This window comes from Bison bison, unplaced genomic scaffold (assembly GCF_000754665.1).
Source record: "Bison bison bison isolate TAMUID 2011002044 unplaced genomic scaffold, Bison_UMD1.0 scf7180017864337, whole genome shotgun sequence".
NCBI lineage: Eukaryota > Metazoa > Chordata > Mammalia > Artiodactyla > Bovidae > Bison > Bison bison.
This window is the reverse complement of record NW_011494909.1, coordinates 1,034,196-1,053,175: the sequence shown is the minus strand read 5'-3', so window position 1 is coordinate 1,053,175 and position 18,980 is coordinate 1,034,196. Positions and strand designations below refer to the sequence as shown.

General features: G+C 35.5%; 1 protein-coding gene across 1 annotated transcript in view; it reads right to left on the bottom strand.

Moving 5' to 3' along the window:
- The window catches only part of UPF2 (UPF2 regulator of nonsense transcripts homolog (yeast)), a 95,683-nt gene that overhangs the window by 13,536 nt on the left and 63,167 nt on the right, over nt 1-18,980 (bottom strand). The window contains exons 15-19 of the mRNA XM_010854099.1: nt 16,650-16,833; nt 11,417-11,556; nt 5,600-5,704; nt 5,200-5,298; nt 253-420 (exon numbers count right to left, since the gene is read on the bottom strand). Of these exons, the coding sequence (XP_010852401.1) occupies nt 253-420; nt 5,200-5,298; nt 5,600-5,704; nt 11,417-11,556; nt 16,650-16,833 (696 nt within the window). The remainder of the gene's footprint in view (nt 1-252; nt 421-5,199; nt 5,299-5,599; nt 5,705-11,416; nt 11,557-16,649; nt 16,834-18,980) is intronic.

Sequence of the window (18,980 nt, the reverse complement as noted above, 5' to 3'; positions counted from 1 at the left end):
TCCTACTGAAAGTCAGTATGTGTATCTTCTAACAAATGCATATGACTTAAATTTTAAATGTTCTTTCCATTAAAAAACACCCATCTATTTGATGGAAGTTACATGTGTCTTTTGTGCACATAACAGATAAAATTATTTCTACCACTGAATACCAGTCTTTTCCCCCTGTAAGCAAGAACCTATAAAACAAAGTTACCACTTACACTTGGGAACTACCAATGAACGGGGAATACACTGTGGACAGATTCTCACCTGTTGCTTATTGCCTTTTCGGGTTAACATGACAAATGGCATTGTGTCTGCAGACTCTGTCTCTCCCTCCCCACCACCAAGTGGGGGTCCTTTCCTCAGCTGGCTTTTGAGGTGCAAGGGAATGGCAACATCAAGTTGGTGCACTTTAACAGATTCGCCACTTCGTTGCTTAAAGACAGAAATGAAAAAAATGTGAATAGCCCAATAAATTGTAATTCCTTCAGTGCTATATATCTTAGAACAATCATTAGACCCAAGTAATCTTTCTGAAACCAGAGTCGTCCCCCACCTCCACACATCCCTTGGAACCATACAATTTGGCTCCTGCTGATGGGTCAGGTCTCTCCCAAACTCAAACACACAGTGCTGCAGGTTCTACTGTCCTGTTTGAGTACACTGGGCCCTTTCATTCACCCTCAGAGCACACACCTTCCTTTGTAATTATCACGGGCCACAACCGCCTCCTTATCTATGAGCACCCCTACCTGACCGATGGGTTCATCACTGTGCCCCTTCTCTGGTGTTTCCTGCTGTGAGCACATGCAGTCAGAGCTCAGTATTTAAGAGTGAACAGATAACTTCCTACTTGTTAATATCAATTCTTTTTAACATTTACACTGGATTTATCAACAATTATTAAAACAAATCTTCACCGATGGATGACTTACTATGTGTTAAGCTTGGAGATACTAGTATTAAAAAGACAATCTCTAATCCTCAAAGAGCTCATAAGCTTGTTAAGTAAGAAAGAGAAATTAATTACGATTTATCTGAGTTGTGTATAACGTGTACAATAGAGTGACTACATACGACTAGTTGAGAGTGGGTGGGTGCTGAGATTTCACAAAAGGCTGAATGAAAATGGGACATTTGAGAACATTAAAGACTTCACAAGCCTTCTTCCAACCAGATGGTAAAAGAGCAGTTTGGGGGATACACAGAGAATTTAGACAGGGGAAGAACAGGTGCAAAAGCAAAGATGTGAAACAGCAGGTGCATTTAGGGAACTGCAAATAATTTTTTAAGTCTGAATGAATGGAGCACGAATGAGGAAAGCGCTGAACATGATACTTCAAAGCTAAGCAAGCAATGCTAAAAGGGCATGAAGGTATTAAAACTTCTTTACTGCCATTTAAATACTCTTTTGATTCAGGCACCATATTTGCAAGAGACCTGCAAATCAGCAAAACGGTAATAAAGGTGTAAGGTTTTATTGTTTTTGATTTCTTAGCTCCAACTGTTAGAATTTGGTTGAAGTTCTCCCAGGTTCATAAGATTATTTATAAAGACTTTTTAACTTAAAATTTGAAACAATCATGTCAGAGGAATCTGGATATGTAAATTACCTTTCTTTTCTAATTATAAAATTAACATATTCTCTTCATAAACTAATACAAAAATATATTAGCAAATGTGTCCATACCAATTCCTACAGCTATCTCCCTCTGCCTGACTCTAACATGCAAGAACTATTAACAATGGGTCATGTCCTTCCAGATTTTTTCTTGCATATATATATATGAAACATACATGTACGTGACATATACAACATAACACATATAAACAGGAGCAACCATGACAAATATTATTCTATGCTAAACATACATGTTTCTTCTTCTTTTAGATTCTGTATCTTGGGCATCTAGTACAGAGCTAATTATTTTATTGGCCCTCTACTGACAGCTTAGACTTTTTTTTTCTATTACAATGTCACACTTTTCATGCTATTAAGGGTACACTTTTAGATCAAATGGCAAGTCATTCTGACAGGTTTACTAAATTTCTCTCTAAAAAAGGCTGGACTCACTTAACATTGACCAAGTATAGATGTTTACCTACACTTAACCACAACAGGTACCATCACTTTTTAAATCTTAATATTTTATGACCTGATAAAAAGGCCCTTCTTAGTTTGCTTATCATTTGCTTATCAGTGAGCTTTAGCACTATATTCTAACAACAAAATGAGTCATTCATTTCTTCTCACTGGTTTGTACAATCTCTTTAGCTTAGTATAGATACTGACTCTTGTGTTGTGTCAGCTATAGATTTTTTTCTCCTGGTTAGTTATTTCTAAAGAGATTTCTATGGCATTTCGTGCTGGAAAGTAGTGTAACAAATGGTTGATAAGAGACTGCACCACTCACTACCCCTTTCACTTTAAACAAGTTTATTTTGTTGTTTTTTCCAAGCCCGTTTCTTTAACTGAAACATGGGAATACGAACAGTATCTAACAGCTAAAGGCACTGTATGAAGAATAAACATAAAGTCAATGCAGTGCTCAACAGTCTTTACAATCTTTAAAATTATTTGAGAGATTTGCAATTAATTATAGGGTGGAAATTAAAAACAGAAATCCATTCTGTTGAAGATACCATTTTCCCTCACATGATTTGAGATGTTAACTTCATCAAGATTAAACTGCCGTGTTCTAAGGTCTATTTTAGATTCTGGCAACTCATTCCAATATTCTTGCCTGGAAAATCCATGGACAGAGGAGCCTGGTGGGCTACAGTCCATGGGGTCTCAAAGAGTCACACATAACTGAGTACACAGGCAATGCAATGCAAGGTCTATTTTGGACCCTCCTCTGATTAATCTATCCATTCCTATACCAAACTATTGCTGTATATTTAAAATGTTTTATTATCTTGTGTGTCACACTTTATTTTCTACAAGTTTCTTAACTGTTCGGTTATTCTTTAAGAATTTAAGAACAATTTTATTAGGTTCATTCTACATCCATGTCCCTGTTTTTCTCTTCCTCCAACCCTCACCCTATCCCCCAAATTTCCCTGATGGGACAGAATGAGGACTGCATGAAATTTAAGGACATGATTTATGGAGAAATGATGTCTTTACAATACTGTGTCTTCCTATGATTTTTAGCAAAAGAAAAAAGTCTGTACAACTGTTCATTTTGGGTATCTGATAATGATTTAAAATCAGGGCCTAACAGTGGATGAAGTTTTCTCCTATACATAAACACAACTGCAAAAATGTGAATTCAAACTTCCTTCCGCTCTGATCACATCCTCTCACCTTTCCAGCTCACTTCTTAAGCACTCTCAATAAGTGATGACCACAGAACCACACCGAAATTTCCCATTCCTTTGACTTCATCAGCTTTTCCACCTTTTCTAAATGTTGGGGTTTGTCAGGGCTCAATCCTGAACCTGCTTCTCTTCTGTCTCCGTACTTTACATCTGGATGAGCCAGTTATTGCCATGGCTTTAAAAGTACTCTAACAACCGCTGTTTATGTTTCTCTTTTGCTCTCCAGACATTTACACTGATGCCTTCAAAGGCTCCTCAAACTTACCAAGTGTAACTCCTACTCGCACTCTCCTGTTTCTTAGAGACAAGCCAGTGATCCAAGCCACAAGACGGGGTGTCATCCTTGACTCCTTGGCCCCATATACTGCTACCTAATCAAGCACCAAATAAATCCAGTTCATTCTGCCTAAAAAGTTTTTCAAATCCAGACTTCTGTCCATGTGTCCTGCCACTCTCCTGGACAGATGACCATCATCTCTCAGCTAGGTTACCACCACAGCCTTCTAACCACACCCCTGGTTAGTCTCTCTGCTTTTAGTCCTGTCTCAGTAGACCAGGGTTTGATCTCTAGGTCAGGAAGATCCTCTGGAGAAGGGAAGGGAATGGCAAGCCACTCCAGTATTTTAGCCTGGATAATCTCGTGAACAGAGAACCTGGCAGGTTACCGTCTATAGGGTTTCAAAGAATCGGACACGACTGAGCGACTAACACACAGTCTGAACCAGCTCTTTAAAGGACTGTGCCACTCCCAATTACCTGTCTCATGCTGTGACCCTCCCACAGACAGACTATGTTCTATTACTACTGGCGCCCTTTTTAAAGTTTTTCAAAGAAGTACTTTTCTGCCCTGATCAGGACCTCTGACACAGTTTTTACATTAATCCTAATTTTTCACCTAGATGGTTCCTTTGTACCTGTCTTGTCTAAAAGTCATGATCTCAGAGATGTCTTCTCTGATTATCTCATTTAAAAAAGGATCTTCCTTTACACTCTACCAAAGTATTCTGTTCCTTTGGTTCCTGAGACTAATGTACCTGAACTGCTATTTATACATTATCATAGCTTTTGGCCTTAGTAGCAACAATGAAAGTAAAATCCATCTTCTCTAGAGGATTATTCCATCAGCATGTACTCCATAATATCTTTTATCTTAAAAACACTCTTTCAACTGACTTTCTCTAGCCACATGCCCATTTTTCTCCCCTTTCTAGTAAAAACTTCTCAAGTTAGCTCTACCTGTATCCAGTATGTTCACTTCTCCCTTTTCCACTGAGCCCACTCCGTGGAGCTTTCAGCTACCACTCCAATGACAAAAGCCCTCAAATCACCAAAGGGCTTAACAATAGCTACAAATAGGGCTGAAGTAAATAGTTCATGGGATTTTACTCCTAACTACAGAAAAACATAAAACACAATTACCTAAATCACTGGAAGATGGAGCTTTTAATAAAATCCAGTATCTTAATATCATGAGTACTTTAAACATTGAATAACCAATATTCTTCCAGATATTTATATACAAGTTATTCAAATTATAAGTCAAACTAAAGAATTTACTAAATTAAATTTCCCCAAATTCTAATCTTCTGTAGTTTGACTCCTAAACAAACTGCAAGTAAAGGGTCTTAGAAAGAGGAGAAAAGGCAGAGGGTGATACAATGAAATTACTCTGCTCCAAGTCTGATAACATTTATTTTTTCTATTCTATTTCAAAGAAGCATAGCAAATCAGGATGTAGGATGCCAGAAGTATTGGCAGCCTCAAACTGCCTAAATTAGGAAAAGCTGCTGCAGAGGTAAAAACGTTTAGAGAGCAGAGACTCTCCCATCACAATCAAGTGTGCTGCAATATTTTATATTAAGTACTTTGGAACAGAGAAACATTTAATACCTGAAGGTTTTCTAGCATCATTTTATCCAGAGCTTGAATGAAGTCCTCATCTTCTACACAAGGTACATGTTTCAGTCCACCTCCTTTAATCATTACCTCCTTATTAAAACAAAACAGAAACAATTCAAACTGGGAATTCTAACTGTAATGTTTTCTATGGCAGAGCCTTCTAATTGATAACTTGTTCAACGTAACTCAAGGAATGAGTTAGGTAAAATAATAACATTATTAAATATTCAAAGAACTTGCAAATAAAGAAAAGTGTTTAGATAAGAAAATAAAAAATGAATTTCTAAAGAAATATTTCAATAATCACAAAAATCAAAACTTTGGTGGCTAAAATTGAAATATTATGAAAATGATGTACAATTTCAAAGAGCAAAGTTTTAATGATACGTACAGTATTTTCTTCATCAGTTTCATTCTCTTTATTTGAATCCGTGAGATAATCTGTATTCTCTTCCTCTTCCTCCTCCCCTTCATCATCATCATTATCAGAACCCTCCTGAAATTGTTTAATATTTGTAGAAGATTAAAACTTTTGAAAAACGTTACTAATAATTTTACATGCCTTAAAAAGATGTTAAAATTTATGTATAATTATTTCTTATTCTCCAGTTTCAACCTGTTATGCAGTCTGCCTAGAATGGTAGGGCAAAATCAGCTGGCAACTCTTACTACACAACAGTAGCTAAAAAACCCATTTTACATCTTCCATTGACCTAGTAATACAAAGATCCTTTTTAGAAACTTATCCATGAATTCCACAAGGAACAAGTTTCTTGCACCTTTCATATTTTTCTCCTTCCTAACAAACTTGACAGAGAAGGCAATGGCACCCGACTCCAGCACTCTTGCCTGGAAAATCCCATGGATGGAGGAGCCTGGTAGGCTGCAGTCCATGGGGTCGATAGAGTCGGACACGACTGAGCGACTTCACTTTCACTTTTCACTTTCACGCTTTGGAGAAGGAAACTGGCAGCCCACTCCAGTATTCTTGCCTGGAGAATCCCAGGGACAGGAAGCCTGGTGGGCTGCCGTCTATGGGGTCGCACAGAGTCGGACACGACTGAAGTGACTTAGCAGTAGCAGCAGCAACAAACTTAAGACTGATTTTTCTCACAGCAATTCTTTAATACCCATGTAACTCTGCAATGAAAACTGACAATTCAAATTTAACATCATTACCATCTGAAAACAATGACACTACATTTTATAAAGTATCTCACTGCATAAAGCATCTCAGGGTGGAGTGTACTCTCACAGCATTTTGTTGCTTACCCAGTTCTGAAGAAGGACGGATAAGCTTTATTGTCTTCATTTTTATATGTGAAAAAACTAATGCTTGGAAAAGTTAAATGACTTGCCCAAGGACATGTGCTTTTTTAAGCCAAAGAGCTAGACATTCTGACTCCCCTTGCTGGTGGCTTTCAAGTATTACATCTCCCCTATCCTCTCCTGTCAGTACCCCCACATCCTTGTCTATCAGCCAAAATTCCTCTTCAAATGGAAGACTGAGCAGAACTCCAATGGATTTTCAAAGAGACACAAAAAAGAAACCATAACCAAAACCAAAAAATACAGCCACACAGTGGCAGCATTCCATCTGAGGAAGCTTTCAACATAATTCACTCCCACTTTGTTCCATAAAAGTTAAAGGAAAAAGAAAAAAAAAAAAACTGCACTAAACCCAGCTGCTTTTCATTGTGCTGAGAGAAATAAAGTGAATGAGAAATAATTCCTATGAGAAACAAATGATTTAAATTTGTTATAATACATTTAGTATACCTAGCAATTAATTTCAATAATCTAAACTATTAATACTTTACAGATATTTGAAAACTTTTAGAATTTCTGAAGTGGAAATATTTGAGCATAGTACAGAAATGCATTAACTTTTTTGACAAAATTCTGTACTTCAAAATTAAATCTGCAACAGAAATGCACTTCAACTGGCTCTTGGAAAAAAATTAATCATTTCTTAACACTGGAAAGATACTTCCTATTCAAAAACTAAGCTAAAATGCATGAATTTTTTTCTTTCACCAATTTTTATATTACTTTGGCCACCTGATGCAAAGAACTGACTCACTGGAAAAGACCCTGATGCTGGGAAAGGCTGAAGGTGGGAGGAGAAGGGGATGACAGAGGATGAGATGGTTGGATGTCATCACCGACTCAATGGACATGAGTTTGAGTAAACTCTGGGAGATGGTGATGGACAAGGAAGCCTGGCGTGCTGCAGTCCATGGGGTCACAAAGAGTTGGACACGACTGAGCAACTGAACTGAACTGAGGTGTTAAGAGTAACTTCAAAAGGCCATCCGGAGCTTGGAAGAGTTGTGGAACAAGATGGAAAAGAAAAGTACAATGTTTCTGAAGAGTTCCACTCCAGCCCTGTTCTTTTCTCAGTCGAGGCAAGTATTTATAGAATATTCTACACATTGTCCTCACTACTTTATAATCAACCCATCTTCTCTCTCTAAAAATGTTCTCCTATGTTTGGAGGATAGTCATGGGAAAGGGTGGTCCTGGGTGGGAAAGTAACAATTCCAATTCCATTTCTTAAAGTAAACCAACCATACTCCTTTCACATCTCCTCCTAGCCAAGACTCAGGAGTCATCCTGTTGAATTTGTTTTCCCATTTAGCAAATTCACATATATTATGTATAATATCCACTTTACAACCAGAAAAGAAATAGTTTAAAATGACACAATTTTTAAAATTATAAAGTTCACTTTTTAAAAGCTGAAATGCATTTGGAGAAAATATCACAACTATTCAAATAAGGAATCTATAGGAAAGTGAGCTATTCTTTAACGTCACATTTACTAAGGATGTTTCATTTATTAGATTCTTTATCAAATTAGTGCAAAATCCATAAACAGCCATAAAATTAGTCTAAAAATACAAAATGGAATATTAGTCTACATAGTCTAAATTAGTCTAAATTACGAAACACTTATTATTTCCTTTTGTTGTTATAAAATACTTAATAAGCCAATTTAAATTATACAATTGAATGTTTCTATGACCTCATTTTTTAGAAAAGCAATAGAGCAATGTCTACTTCATAGAAATGTATTATATTTCTTGGATGTTGCCTTAGTGTCTCAGTTTACTGAGATATCATAAAACCTGAGAACTTCACTAAACGTCTTCCCTGAAAATTACACGACAACATTATTGCAAGCTATGTTAAAATGGTGAAATGTCTGCTTAATGCTTGAATTTTATAAACATTCCGTCTTAAAACTGTAGGCTAGTTTTCCTTGCATTAATTTTCCAGGTGGAATAGTCACCACTTACTAGGCTTTCAGACTTATTTCGTATAAGACAATGGTTTTCTAGAATAAAGTTTTTTAAGCTGCACAGCCTTCTAGAAAATGTGGTAGGGACAAATTCCAGAGTGTCCCTAACATGGAGCAATTTCTGTCACTTTTCATAACCACCACAAGTTTTCCTGTAAAAGCGAAATCTGAATTGTGTTTATAAAGGGTTTATACTTTCTGAATATATTTGGAAGACCAACTATGGGCAGATGTCCAGTTACATACTGAAAGAATGAAAGTTATCACCTACATGTGACATTTGTCACATGATAAGGCTTAGGACACATGTAAAAAAAAAAAAAAAAAAAGAAATGTATTATAGAAATATATTCCAGTTCTAAATTTTTATCAGCTTATTTATATCTACTTTACGGGAGCTGTCAGGTTGGAAAGAGAAAAGTGATGACAATACTGTACTCTTTATTTAAAGTCTGCTAAGAGAGTAGATCTTAATCGTTCTCATTACAAGAAAAAACATTTATAACTATGTTAGGTGATGGATGTTAACTAAACTTATTATGGTAATCATTTCTGCCTCTCTCTATATATATATATAAATATGTCAAATCACTGTTGTATGTACACCTTAAACTAATGCAATATTATCCACTATATCACAATAAAACTGGGGGAAAAGTAGTAGCAAAAAAACCCAGTATAAAGATGCACTTCCACTGCCTATAAATGCTAGCCAAATTTAAAGTGAAAGTCCCTCAGTCAAGTCCAACTCTTTGCAACCCCATGGAGTATACAGTCCATGGAATTCTCTAGGCTAGACTACTGGAGTGGATAGCCTTTCCCTTCTCCAGGGGATCTTCCCAACCAAGGGATTGAACAAACCCAGGTCAACCACATTGCAGGCGGATTCTTTACCAGCTGAGCCACACAGGAAGCCCAGCCAATTTTAAAAGCCAAACAAACAAGCTGCCTTTTATACAATCATTCATTTTTAATAGCGAAGCTATTTGCTATGTAGTCAAATTAAACAAAATGTTCATTAATAGCTACAGACCCTCAGGGCTAATAGAAACAAAGACTTAGGAATTTTTACTTCTAACTATAGAAAATCTTAATTACCCTAAACTATGGGTCATTTAACTCACTCCAGTATACTTGCCTGGAGAATCCCATGGACAGAGGAGCCTGGCGGGCTACAGTCCATAAGGTCACAAAGAATCGGACACAACTGAAGCGACTTAGCATGTATGCATGCATAGGTCGTTTTTCTTTCATGCTAAATGAAGCTTTTAAAAAATCTAGTTTAGGGCTCCCCAGGTGGTCTAGTGGTTAAGAATCCACCTTGCAAGGCAAGGGACACCAATTTGATCCCTGGTCTGGGAAGATCCCACACGCTGTGGAGCAACTAAGCCCAAGCAGCTCAACTACGAAGCCTGTGCACACTAAAGCCAGCACTCAGCAACAAGAGAAGCCACCACAATGAGAAGCCGTCGCGCTGTAACCAGAGAACAACCCCCACTCACCACAACTAGAGAAGCCCATGTGCAGCAATGAAGACCCAGCACAGCCAAAAATAACCCAGTTCATGAATCTATCTTATGAATGCCTTAAATAATCTATACTGCTTTACACATTAAACAACTCATAACCTCTAAACATTTGCATTCTATTTACTATAAATCAAAACTTTAAAATTTAATAAATTCCATTTCCATAAAACACTGTACTGATTATACATTTAAACTTTCTCAGTATTTAATTAAAATCACACTTATGATCACTCTCTCCTAAATGCTTTTAGCACCCAAGCACAAAAAGCCATACACATGATGTCATATTATAAGCTTAAAAAGTGAAAAGGTCCTAATTTCAAGGTATAAATTTTATTCATCAGTATGTTATTGTTATTCTTACCTGACTTTCCATTTTCTTAACTTTCTAACTTAAATATATATTAATGGAGACAGAACAGCGTAACAAACCCTTACTTACTCATTACACAACTGAACAATGATCAGCTAACGGTCAGTTTCAGTGTCTTTTACATCCCTAACTCACTGCCCAGTCTACTTCCAGATGATGAAACAAACCCCAGACACTTAATCTTTCAGGTGGAATTTTTAAAACTTAGAGCAGGTTTACAAGAAAAAAGTGGAAAGAATTAGAACTATTATGTTGAATCCTATATAAAAATGACAGGTAGGTAGGTCCAAAATGGTAGAATAGTCATTTCATACGGTCTGGCCTAACAGACTTGTAACAACAAAGATGATGGTACATGATGATTTTCAGATTTCCTATACTATCAGATCTGGGGAAAAGAAAGTTACTAATATCTAGTCAGCAATTTCTTCATAAAACCCATAGGTTAAAAAGTCCACATTCGAAAATGAGATTAAGTCACAGAGCAGATCAAATAATTTTTTGTCTTCAAATTGCTTATTAAATAAAAATCCTAACCATACTGACAGTTAACATGTCATTATAGTTCTACCTAAACTCATAGAAAGTATACCACCAAGAGTCAACAGTCAAGAGTCATGACGTGTTGCTGTAGGTTCATCATTATTAACAAATGTACCACTTTGGTGGGGTATGCTGATTGGGGGAGATTGTGTGAGTAGATAGGAGAAGGTGATATACTGGAAATCTTGCTATCTTCCCATTAATTTTGCTGTGAACCTAAAACTGCTCTTTAAAGATGCTCTTAATAGTAATTTTTAAAAATCCTATGATCAGTATTTTCTTACTCCTCAAAACCCCTCTTAATTAATCCAGCAGTTTTATAGTAGACATGAACTACTAGTTACATTTACTCGAATAAAACTAAGAGGAAGATCTTCTTTTATAAAGAAAATTTTGGTTCATATAACCCAAATACTCTTGCACAAATGTTATCTATCTGCTATAAATAAAAGTCATCACCTCTTCCTCTGGCTCATTCACTTCACTTTCATTTCCAGATTGTTCCTCTGTTTCAGCTCCTCCTTCTTCTTCTTCTTCATCTTCTTCAAGATTTTCTCCTTCTGTCATAGAATCTTTAGAGTCTTTGTCATTTACGAGGCCTTGAAGTGAGAAGAAAGTAGAAAAAGACTTTACAAAACAAGATAAAGGCAAAATTTCCACAGTGAATATTATACCATTTAAAGTATATATGAAGATAATTCAACAGTCATGTTCTCAGTTCAGTAAATTAAGAACAGAATTTAAAGCTATTTTAAGAACCATTTAAAAAACTTAACAGTCCTTTATTTCAACAAAGGAGCACAGATACATTTCTTAAAAACTAGCAAAAAAACCCAAAACATCACAATTTTTTTTTTTACTTTCTCAGAGCTTCAAACTATCTCAGTCTCAGATGAACAAACAGCAGCACATATAGTGCAGCTTTAGCCACACCCAAGGCAACCATGGTCACATATTTTATCAAATGGCATTTTAAGAATCTCTAAAAACTTAAAGATACAATAAAATTACATTGCTTTAATGCAGAAATCACATTTGGCTATTAATTTGAATATCTGCAAATTCAGACTGAGAGGAGGCAGATACACAGTGACACTTCTAACATGGGTGTCATCACAGAGCTGTTTTTCCCTTCCTAACAGTGTGCTCCTCCAGAGGCAACGCCCTGGTGTGAATATGGGCCACCTCCCACGTTCATCCACATCTCACTGCAGTGTAAATTCTTCTTTATCATCATCTGAGTTCCAAACTACACTCTACTTTGAAGGTGCACATTCCACAGCCTCATATGATCCAACTTTTCCCCACATTTCCAGGTCTTAATCAAGCCTTCTCCTGCAGTTGGGGCAGACTCTTCTGTATCATAAAGCATACTTCCTTGGGATCGTGTTCCTCAAACTGCTTCTCAATATAGACTATCTTTCAATATGCTCTTTTAAATCCTATATATTCTTCAAATTCAGTCCAAGTTTCCTTTCGTGCATAAACTCAATGAGTGTTACTTTTCCTCCTACTTGTTCCTAAAGCTACTTGGAGAACTGATCATAGCACTTTGCATTTAAATATACACCATGCGATGGTTTTTCTAATGATTTCAATAAATGTTATGTCACAGTATAAGGCCTTTGAGAACAAAAAACTTCTTTTATATAGTCAAAACTTATTAGAGGCCATATATTGATAAATACACAGTAGGTGTTTAGTAAACCCTTGTTTATTCACAGAATCTTACACAGTTAGAGCAGACAGAAACTTTAGTAATGATGGGATTTAGCCCTCTCATTTTATGAGGTATACTGAAGTCCAGAAAGTCTGAAAAACTAACACAATCAACAGCAAAAAATTACTCCAGTGTCTTAAGTCTAAGCAATTAATTAAGAACTGACAAAAACAGAGACTACAAAGTGATGAAAGTAGGTACAATCAAGTTCAGAAATTAAAAAGGTAAGGAGAGATGGATGAATCTCAAATCTATCTTGAAAAAATATAATAATACTGATAGAAAAAGCTGCTGTCTCCGATTGATACCACTAACTCACTATTTTATTCATGTATTTATTTGAACAAAAGCAAAATACTGGGCTTTTATGCTATCAAAGGCAAAAAATTAAAAATCAGGACCATATAAACCTAAAAATACCACAGCACTGATAAACTGACGTGGCTTAATATATCATTCGGAGAAGGCAATGGCACCCCACTCCAGTACTCTTGCCTGGAAAATCCCATGGTCGGAGGAGCCTGGTAGGCTATAGTCCATGAGGTCACTAAGAGTTGGACACAACTAAGCAACTTCCCTTTCACTTTTCACTTTTATGTGTTGGAGAAGGAAATGGCAACCCACTCCAGTGTTCTTGCCTGGAGAATCCCAGGGACAGAGGAGCCTGGTAGGAGGCTGTCTATGGGGTCGCACAGAGTCGGACACGACGGTTACGACTTAGCAGCAGCAGCAATATATCATTACATCTTTTTTATAAACACTAAAATATATGTCATGGGAAGAACTGTAGTGGTAAGTACCTTTGTTTTGATAGCCATAATTTGTAAGGAAAATACTACTATTTCTAACACATTTTCATTTGCATTGCAAGTTAGTTTCAAAAGCAGTTTATAAACATATTTTGCATTTTCTAAGCTGGATAATAAACTATTCAGTTGCTGACCTCTAGGATACACTCAGTCTAAAATAAGCAAGGCAGATAAAAATGTACATATAAAGGACATGGAGTTAATAAAATGTAAAACCTAGAGAACAAAATGTTTACAGTATGGGTCAGAATGAAGTGTACTTGGACCAAAGTCAAATATTGTTCTCTTGAATGTGAGCTACTTTGGTGCCTCAGTTTTCCTGTTCTTAACAGAGACAGTAACAATAACACTCCCTCTCTTCCAAATGGTTTTCATCTGTTATTTCTTTGCTCAACTAGACATGCTGAGCATTTCCCCCACACACCCAGTATGTCAGAAAGAGCAGTTTGAATTCTGGCTTGATCGGTTAACCCAGTGTTTTGATTTGGGCGTTACCTAACTCCTTTGTTAAGTATGAACAACACCTTCCACTTTAATTTTGGGAAAGAGATAGTACTTAATAAAAATACCAACTCTTTTTGCCCTCACTTATTTATGTTACGTTCATTCATCTATTGGGTGTTCTACTTTCATCAATTTGCCTGTGCTCTTTATGTAAATGATGATACCTTGGCACAGGAGCTATTTTCACTTCAAACTTATTTTTTTCATTGTACAAAAGTTTTAAACACCCAATATATCAACGTATGTGTACTTTCCTGTATCATTTTAAAATTTAGGAAAATTAACACCTCTTTAAATATCTGATGATCAGATCTATTTCTAACTTTTTAAAAATATTTAACTCTTTAATACATCTGGAGTTTGACGATATAAGATGTGGCTCTGTATCAATTTTCCTCCCAAATGCTCACCTGTTGCTCTTATCCTATTTTAAGACTCCTATTTCATCATACACTAAATTGTTTTATATTTAACTGAGATGACTTCTGGGCATTTTATTCTGCTAATTTTATTTCTAATTTATGAAATATACTCTTCTGTTGCATAAGCAATTTATTCATATGACTTTTTTCATTTTCATTACCTCCATTTCTGTTCCTTATGATATAATCTAGAACTTCCAAACCAGAATTATATTACATTGCTTACTACCATTGTTCTTAAAGAGAATGTCATAGAGCTAGTAATTCTCTCTACCTTGAGAAAATCAAGATACACACAAAAATAACAATGTTATTTATAGTGATGCAAAAGTAGCAATAACCCAAATGTCAAACAGAATTAATGCATTCACACAAAGGAAAACAAGACTGCTGTTTTAAAATTAAAGATTTAGAAAAGTATTTTGTCAGAAAATTTCATAATATATTAGATAGAAAAAAGTCCAGTTATAAAACTGCAAACATGTGAAAAAAATTTTAAACAGAACATGCATCAAAATGTTAATAACGTGATTATCCTTGCATACGAATTAACAGTGATTTTTGTCTTCTTGGCATTTTTCAATTTTCCTGTGAACATTTTTATTACTTTTAATAATATTAAAATGGTTTTTTAAATATAAGAAAATTCTATTAAGTTAGCACTGGGTTGCTATAAAATTAGAATGATAATAAATTTGCAAGTGCTTGAAAACAAAAAACAACCAAAGGCAAGATGCTGTATCATCTTATGGTTTAACAACAGGAAACAGATTTAATATAGATTTATTCATGTGTATCCTCTCTCTGATATTTAGACTCTAAAATAGAAGGAGAATGGGTCTACTCGGGGGCATAATGATCCTAGTTGACACCATCTTTAGAACTGGATTTGCAAATGATGGCCTATTTTTTTCCTTTCCACATTCTTTTTCTTTTTTCCTTTCCACATTCTAAAGAAGGACAGATTCTTCAAAAGATGCCTCAAGTTCTTTAATTCTTCACTCTATAAGGTATAAATCATACTGCTCTCTTTACTGCTACCAAATTGGGTAATCCAATTAGTATTTCCTTATGTCCACTATACAGGGAGTGCCATTCATTCTTAAGTCTTTGGGTAACAAGACTAAGACTATTTCAAAGCATACAAAGTAAATGAAATAAACAAGCAGATAAACAATCTGCTTGAAATAATCACTGTATACAATTAGAAATCTGAAAAGGAAAAGAAAGTGGATTATTTGGGACAAAGTTAAACAATAAAAAGAACCACATGTGTCTTTATGGGTTGGTAAGTAGGAAAGTGAATAGTTACATAATCAGTAGCATCTTTAAAGCAATGCTCAGATAGATAACAGCAATCACATTCTTCAAAAAAGGGTTTGCCTTGGAGAAAGAAACCCTATTAATATGCTGGATGTAATATGAAAAAAATAGTTTTAGAGGAAAAGAATCACCAGTGCCTTTGCCATGAAAAGTGGTTTCTCGGATATGGAACATAGTAAATTTATACAATTATTACAACTGGTCATGGTAAGGATCTCCTAATAAATGCTAAATATATAGGCTGAAATCATGTCACTTTGAAATGACTAGAACCTGTAAGAACTATCAGCAAGCAAACCACACTGGAAAGGCCCCACCTCATTCCAATTATTTCCACTGGCAAGGCTAGTCAGCTTCTACAGTTCCTTACCAACTCTTCTTCCAGAACAACAGCTAAAGGACATTGAGTTAGTAAAGAGACCAACTCTCCTGCAGCATGCTTCTCACATGTCCTCTAGTCTTTAAAACAGAGACAACTCTCCTAGTGACAAGGGTCTGAAATTCTGTAGGATAGTTTCAAACTTCTAACTGGCACTCCCTTAATATAGTGTCAAGCCTGCTCTGTCTTAGGAAATCGTGTTTGTTGAAAATATATACTGTATATGAGATGCTTTAATCAAAAGTAGACTTTTAAATTAGCAATGAAAAACTATAAAATTAAGAGAGGCTGACAGGATTGTTTTTCCATCACTATCATTTGTTTCAAGTTTCACATGACTGTTTTCCTCTAATTTGGGATTATTTAATGAAGAAGTAAGCCACCCAGATCTTACCTAACACTATTATGTAACACTCAACATCAAAAAATTAAAAGTATACAAAAAGTAAAAGCTAACTGAAAACATTATAAAGCAAATCCTAGAAACAATCTGCCAAATACCATCTTTACTTTCTCTCTGTAATTAATTGCTTACCTAGTTTTATTAAGAATTCTCGTTCCAAGTCGTGTACCTGCCTGATGGATTCTTCCAGAGAATTACAGAGTTTGATCTTTGGTCTTAGCAGTTCTAGTGTGTCACTGATCATGTAATCTATGTCAATAGGAAATGGATGGTCTTTTGTCCAAACCTCCAAACTTTTCTTCCACCAAACATAACGCTGATAACAAATGAAAAATAAATTTAGCTATAAGAAATTAATAACAAAATATTTAAAATAATAATCTGTATTGTGACTTCACCTAGTTATAACAACTAAGCTAAAGAGTTGTACAAGACACCTACAATGTCTTTTATTAATGGTCAATAGCAATGATCGTAACACATTTATTTCCCTCCATCTAGTCTGTTTCTAAGCCATTTGGTAACTTTAAATACATTTTTTTACTGTATCTGTCGTAATCTTTTTTAAAAGCAAGGAAAAATTATAAATAAACACCAAATACATTTTCAGGTACTGAAACCAGGCAGAAACTCCATTCCCATACCCCAAAAAGGGCTTAAGTATTTAATTTTACAAAAACAACCAAATTTAAGGCCATGGTTTTGATAAATGTTACTTATTTTCTCTATACTACTTGCTTTGATATTTTAAAGAGTCAAAGTATCTGAAGACAGGGTTACTGAATATATAAAAATCAGAAATCAACAAGCATTTATTGAACATCTACTGTGTATATGGCACTGTTCAGATATATTCCCTCTCATATTCTAGCCTGGATCCTTCCCTCTATTTTGTACCTGTAATTCTCAAGTTTAACTAAAAAGCACAACCCACAAATTTACTTGTATATAAACAGCTATTTCTCTGGGTGTTTAATCATCCTCTCCAATTTGTTCTAGATCTCTGCTATTCCAAGTGTGGGAACTCAAAGCCTGTTAGACATATGGAATCTTAGAACTCCCCCATCCTAGGCCAGCTGAATCACAGTGTGGGCATTGTAAAAATACCCCCAGGCAATGTGTGTGCACACTTAAGTTTAGAACCACTGCTGCAGGGGATCTTTCTATCTGATTTCCAGTACATAACTGGACACTATTACAGGTAGCATACACTGACCACCTCTCCCAGGCCTCACCTACTTCTTACTTCCATGCTCTAAGTATATCCTTGCCACACAGTCCTGCTGTTAACCATGTGGAGAATACTTTTGTCTCTTCCTACTTCTGAATATTTCTGAGTGGCTCTTTTTTCTCAGTGATGTCAGAGTGAGTGCAAAGAAGGATACTCTTCTCAAAGGAGCCCTGCTTTTGGACACTGACAGTGACAGCTGACATTCTGCGGCAAAATTTGTTTACAATACAGGCTGTCTCCAACTTAAGGCATTCCTTCCATGCAACAAGGAATCTGAGTCACAAATCTGCAACACCACCTCCCCATTGCTGGCTCATCAATTCAGAAAATAAGGGGATAACAAGTTATCCTTTAATGCAAAGGTACAGTGGTAGAAGAAAGTTAAAAAACAGCTCTTCCCCAAAGAGTAGTTACTCCCACCTAACCCCAGCTACTATTTGGGTGTATTTTTGATTCTTCAAGTTTTAGTTTTAAATTTATTTTCTTCATCAATGGATAAATGAAAACAACTCTAACAACAGATTATACAGAAAAGAATGATCAAACAGAACTGAATGCTACCACTGGTACTTTATTTCAGTAACATCTGAAGAACTCAATAAGGAGCTAGCCCCTCTAACAGCACTTAACATTGCATTTAATGGGAAATAGTGACTGGATTCCAAACAACCAACCTACAAGCTAACTTTTGGAACACAAACTGCAAAGAAGTTGTAGAAATGTCTCTGTATTTTTATCTGATTTAACTTACATTGTATTTGCTCTAAATCACAAGTTAACATAAATAACTTAAGACGTGGAAAGCACAATCCAAGAGTTTAACAAAGAATGAATAAATATTTCTTGTAGTGTTAATGATGGGATTTTTTTCCTCTTTAAAAAAACTTTAGAAGATTAATTTTAGATATAAAACCAGAACACAGAAGAGTGAGAATATTATCAAATGTAAAAACATTACACTTTGGATTTTCTGTACCAAATAAAAAATAACCCGTACTATACCAAATTTATAAACTGTACCAAAATAATTTCTCAAAGTAATGATTAATCACAAAACTTAAAATGCAATCAGAATGTTTATGATAGAACACATCATATATTTAAGATATCCAAAGCTAAGCAGCCTTACAAGAATAAATCTCATCTATGAATATATCTTATACATAATATATGAATGCTACAGCATTCTTCTCTAATGGTTTTTTCCTTGATTTTTTTTTGGCGGGGGGCTG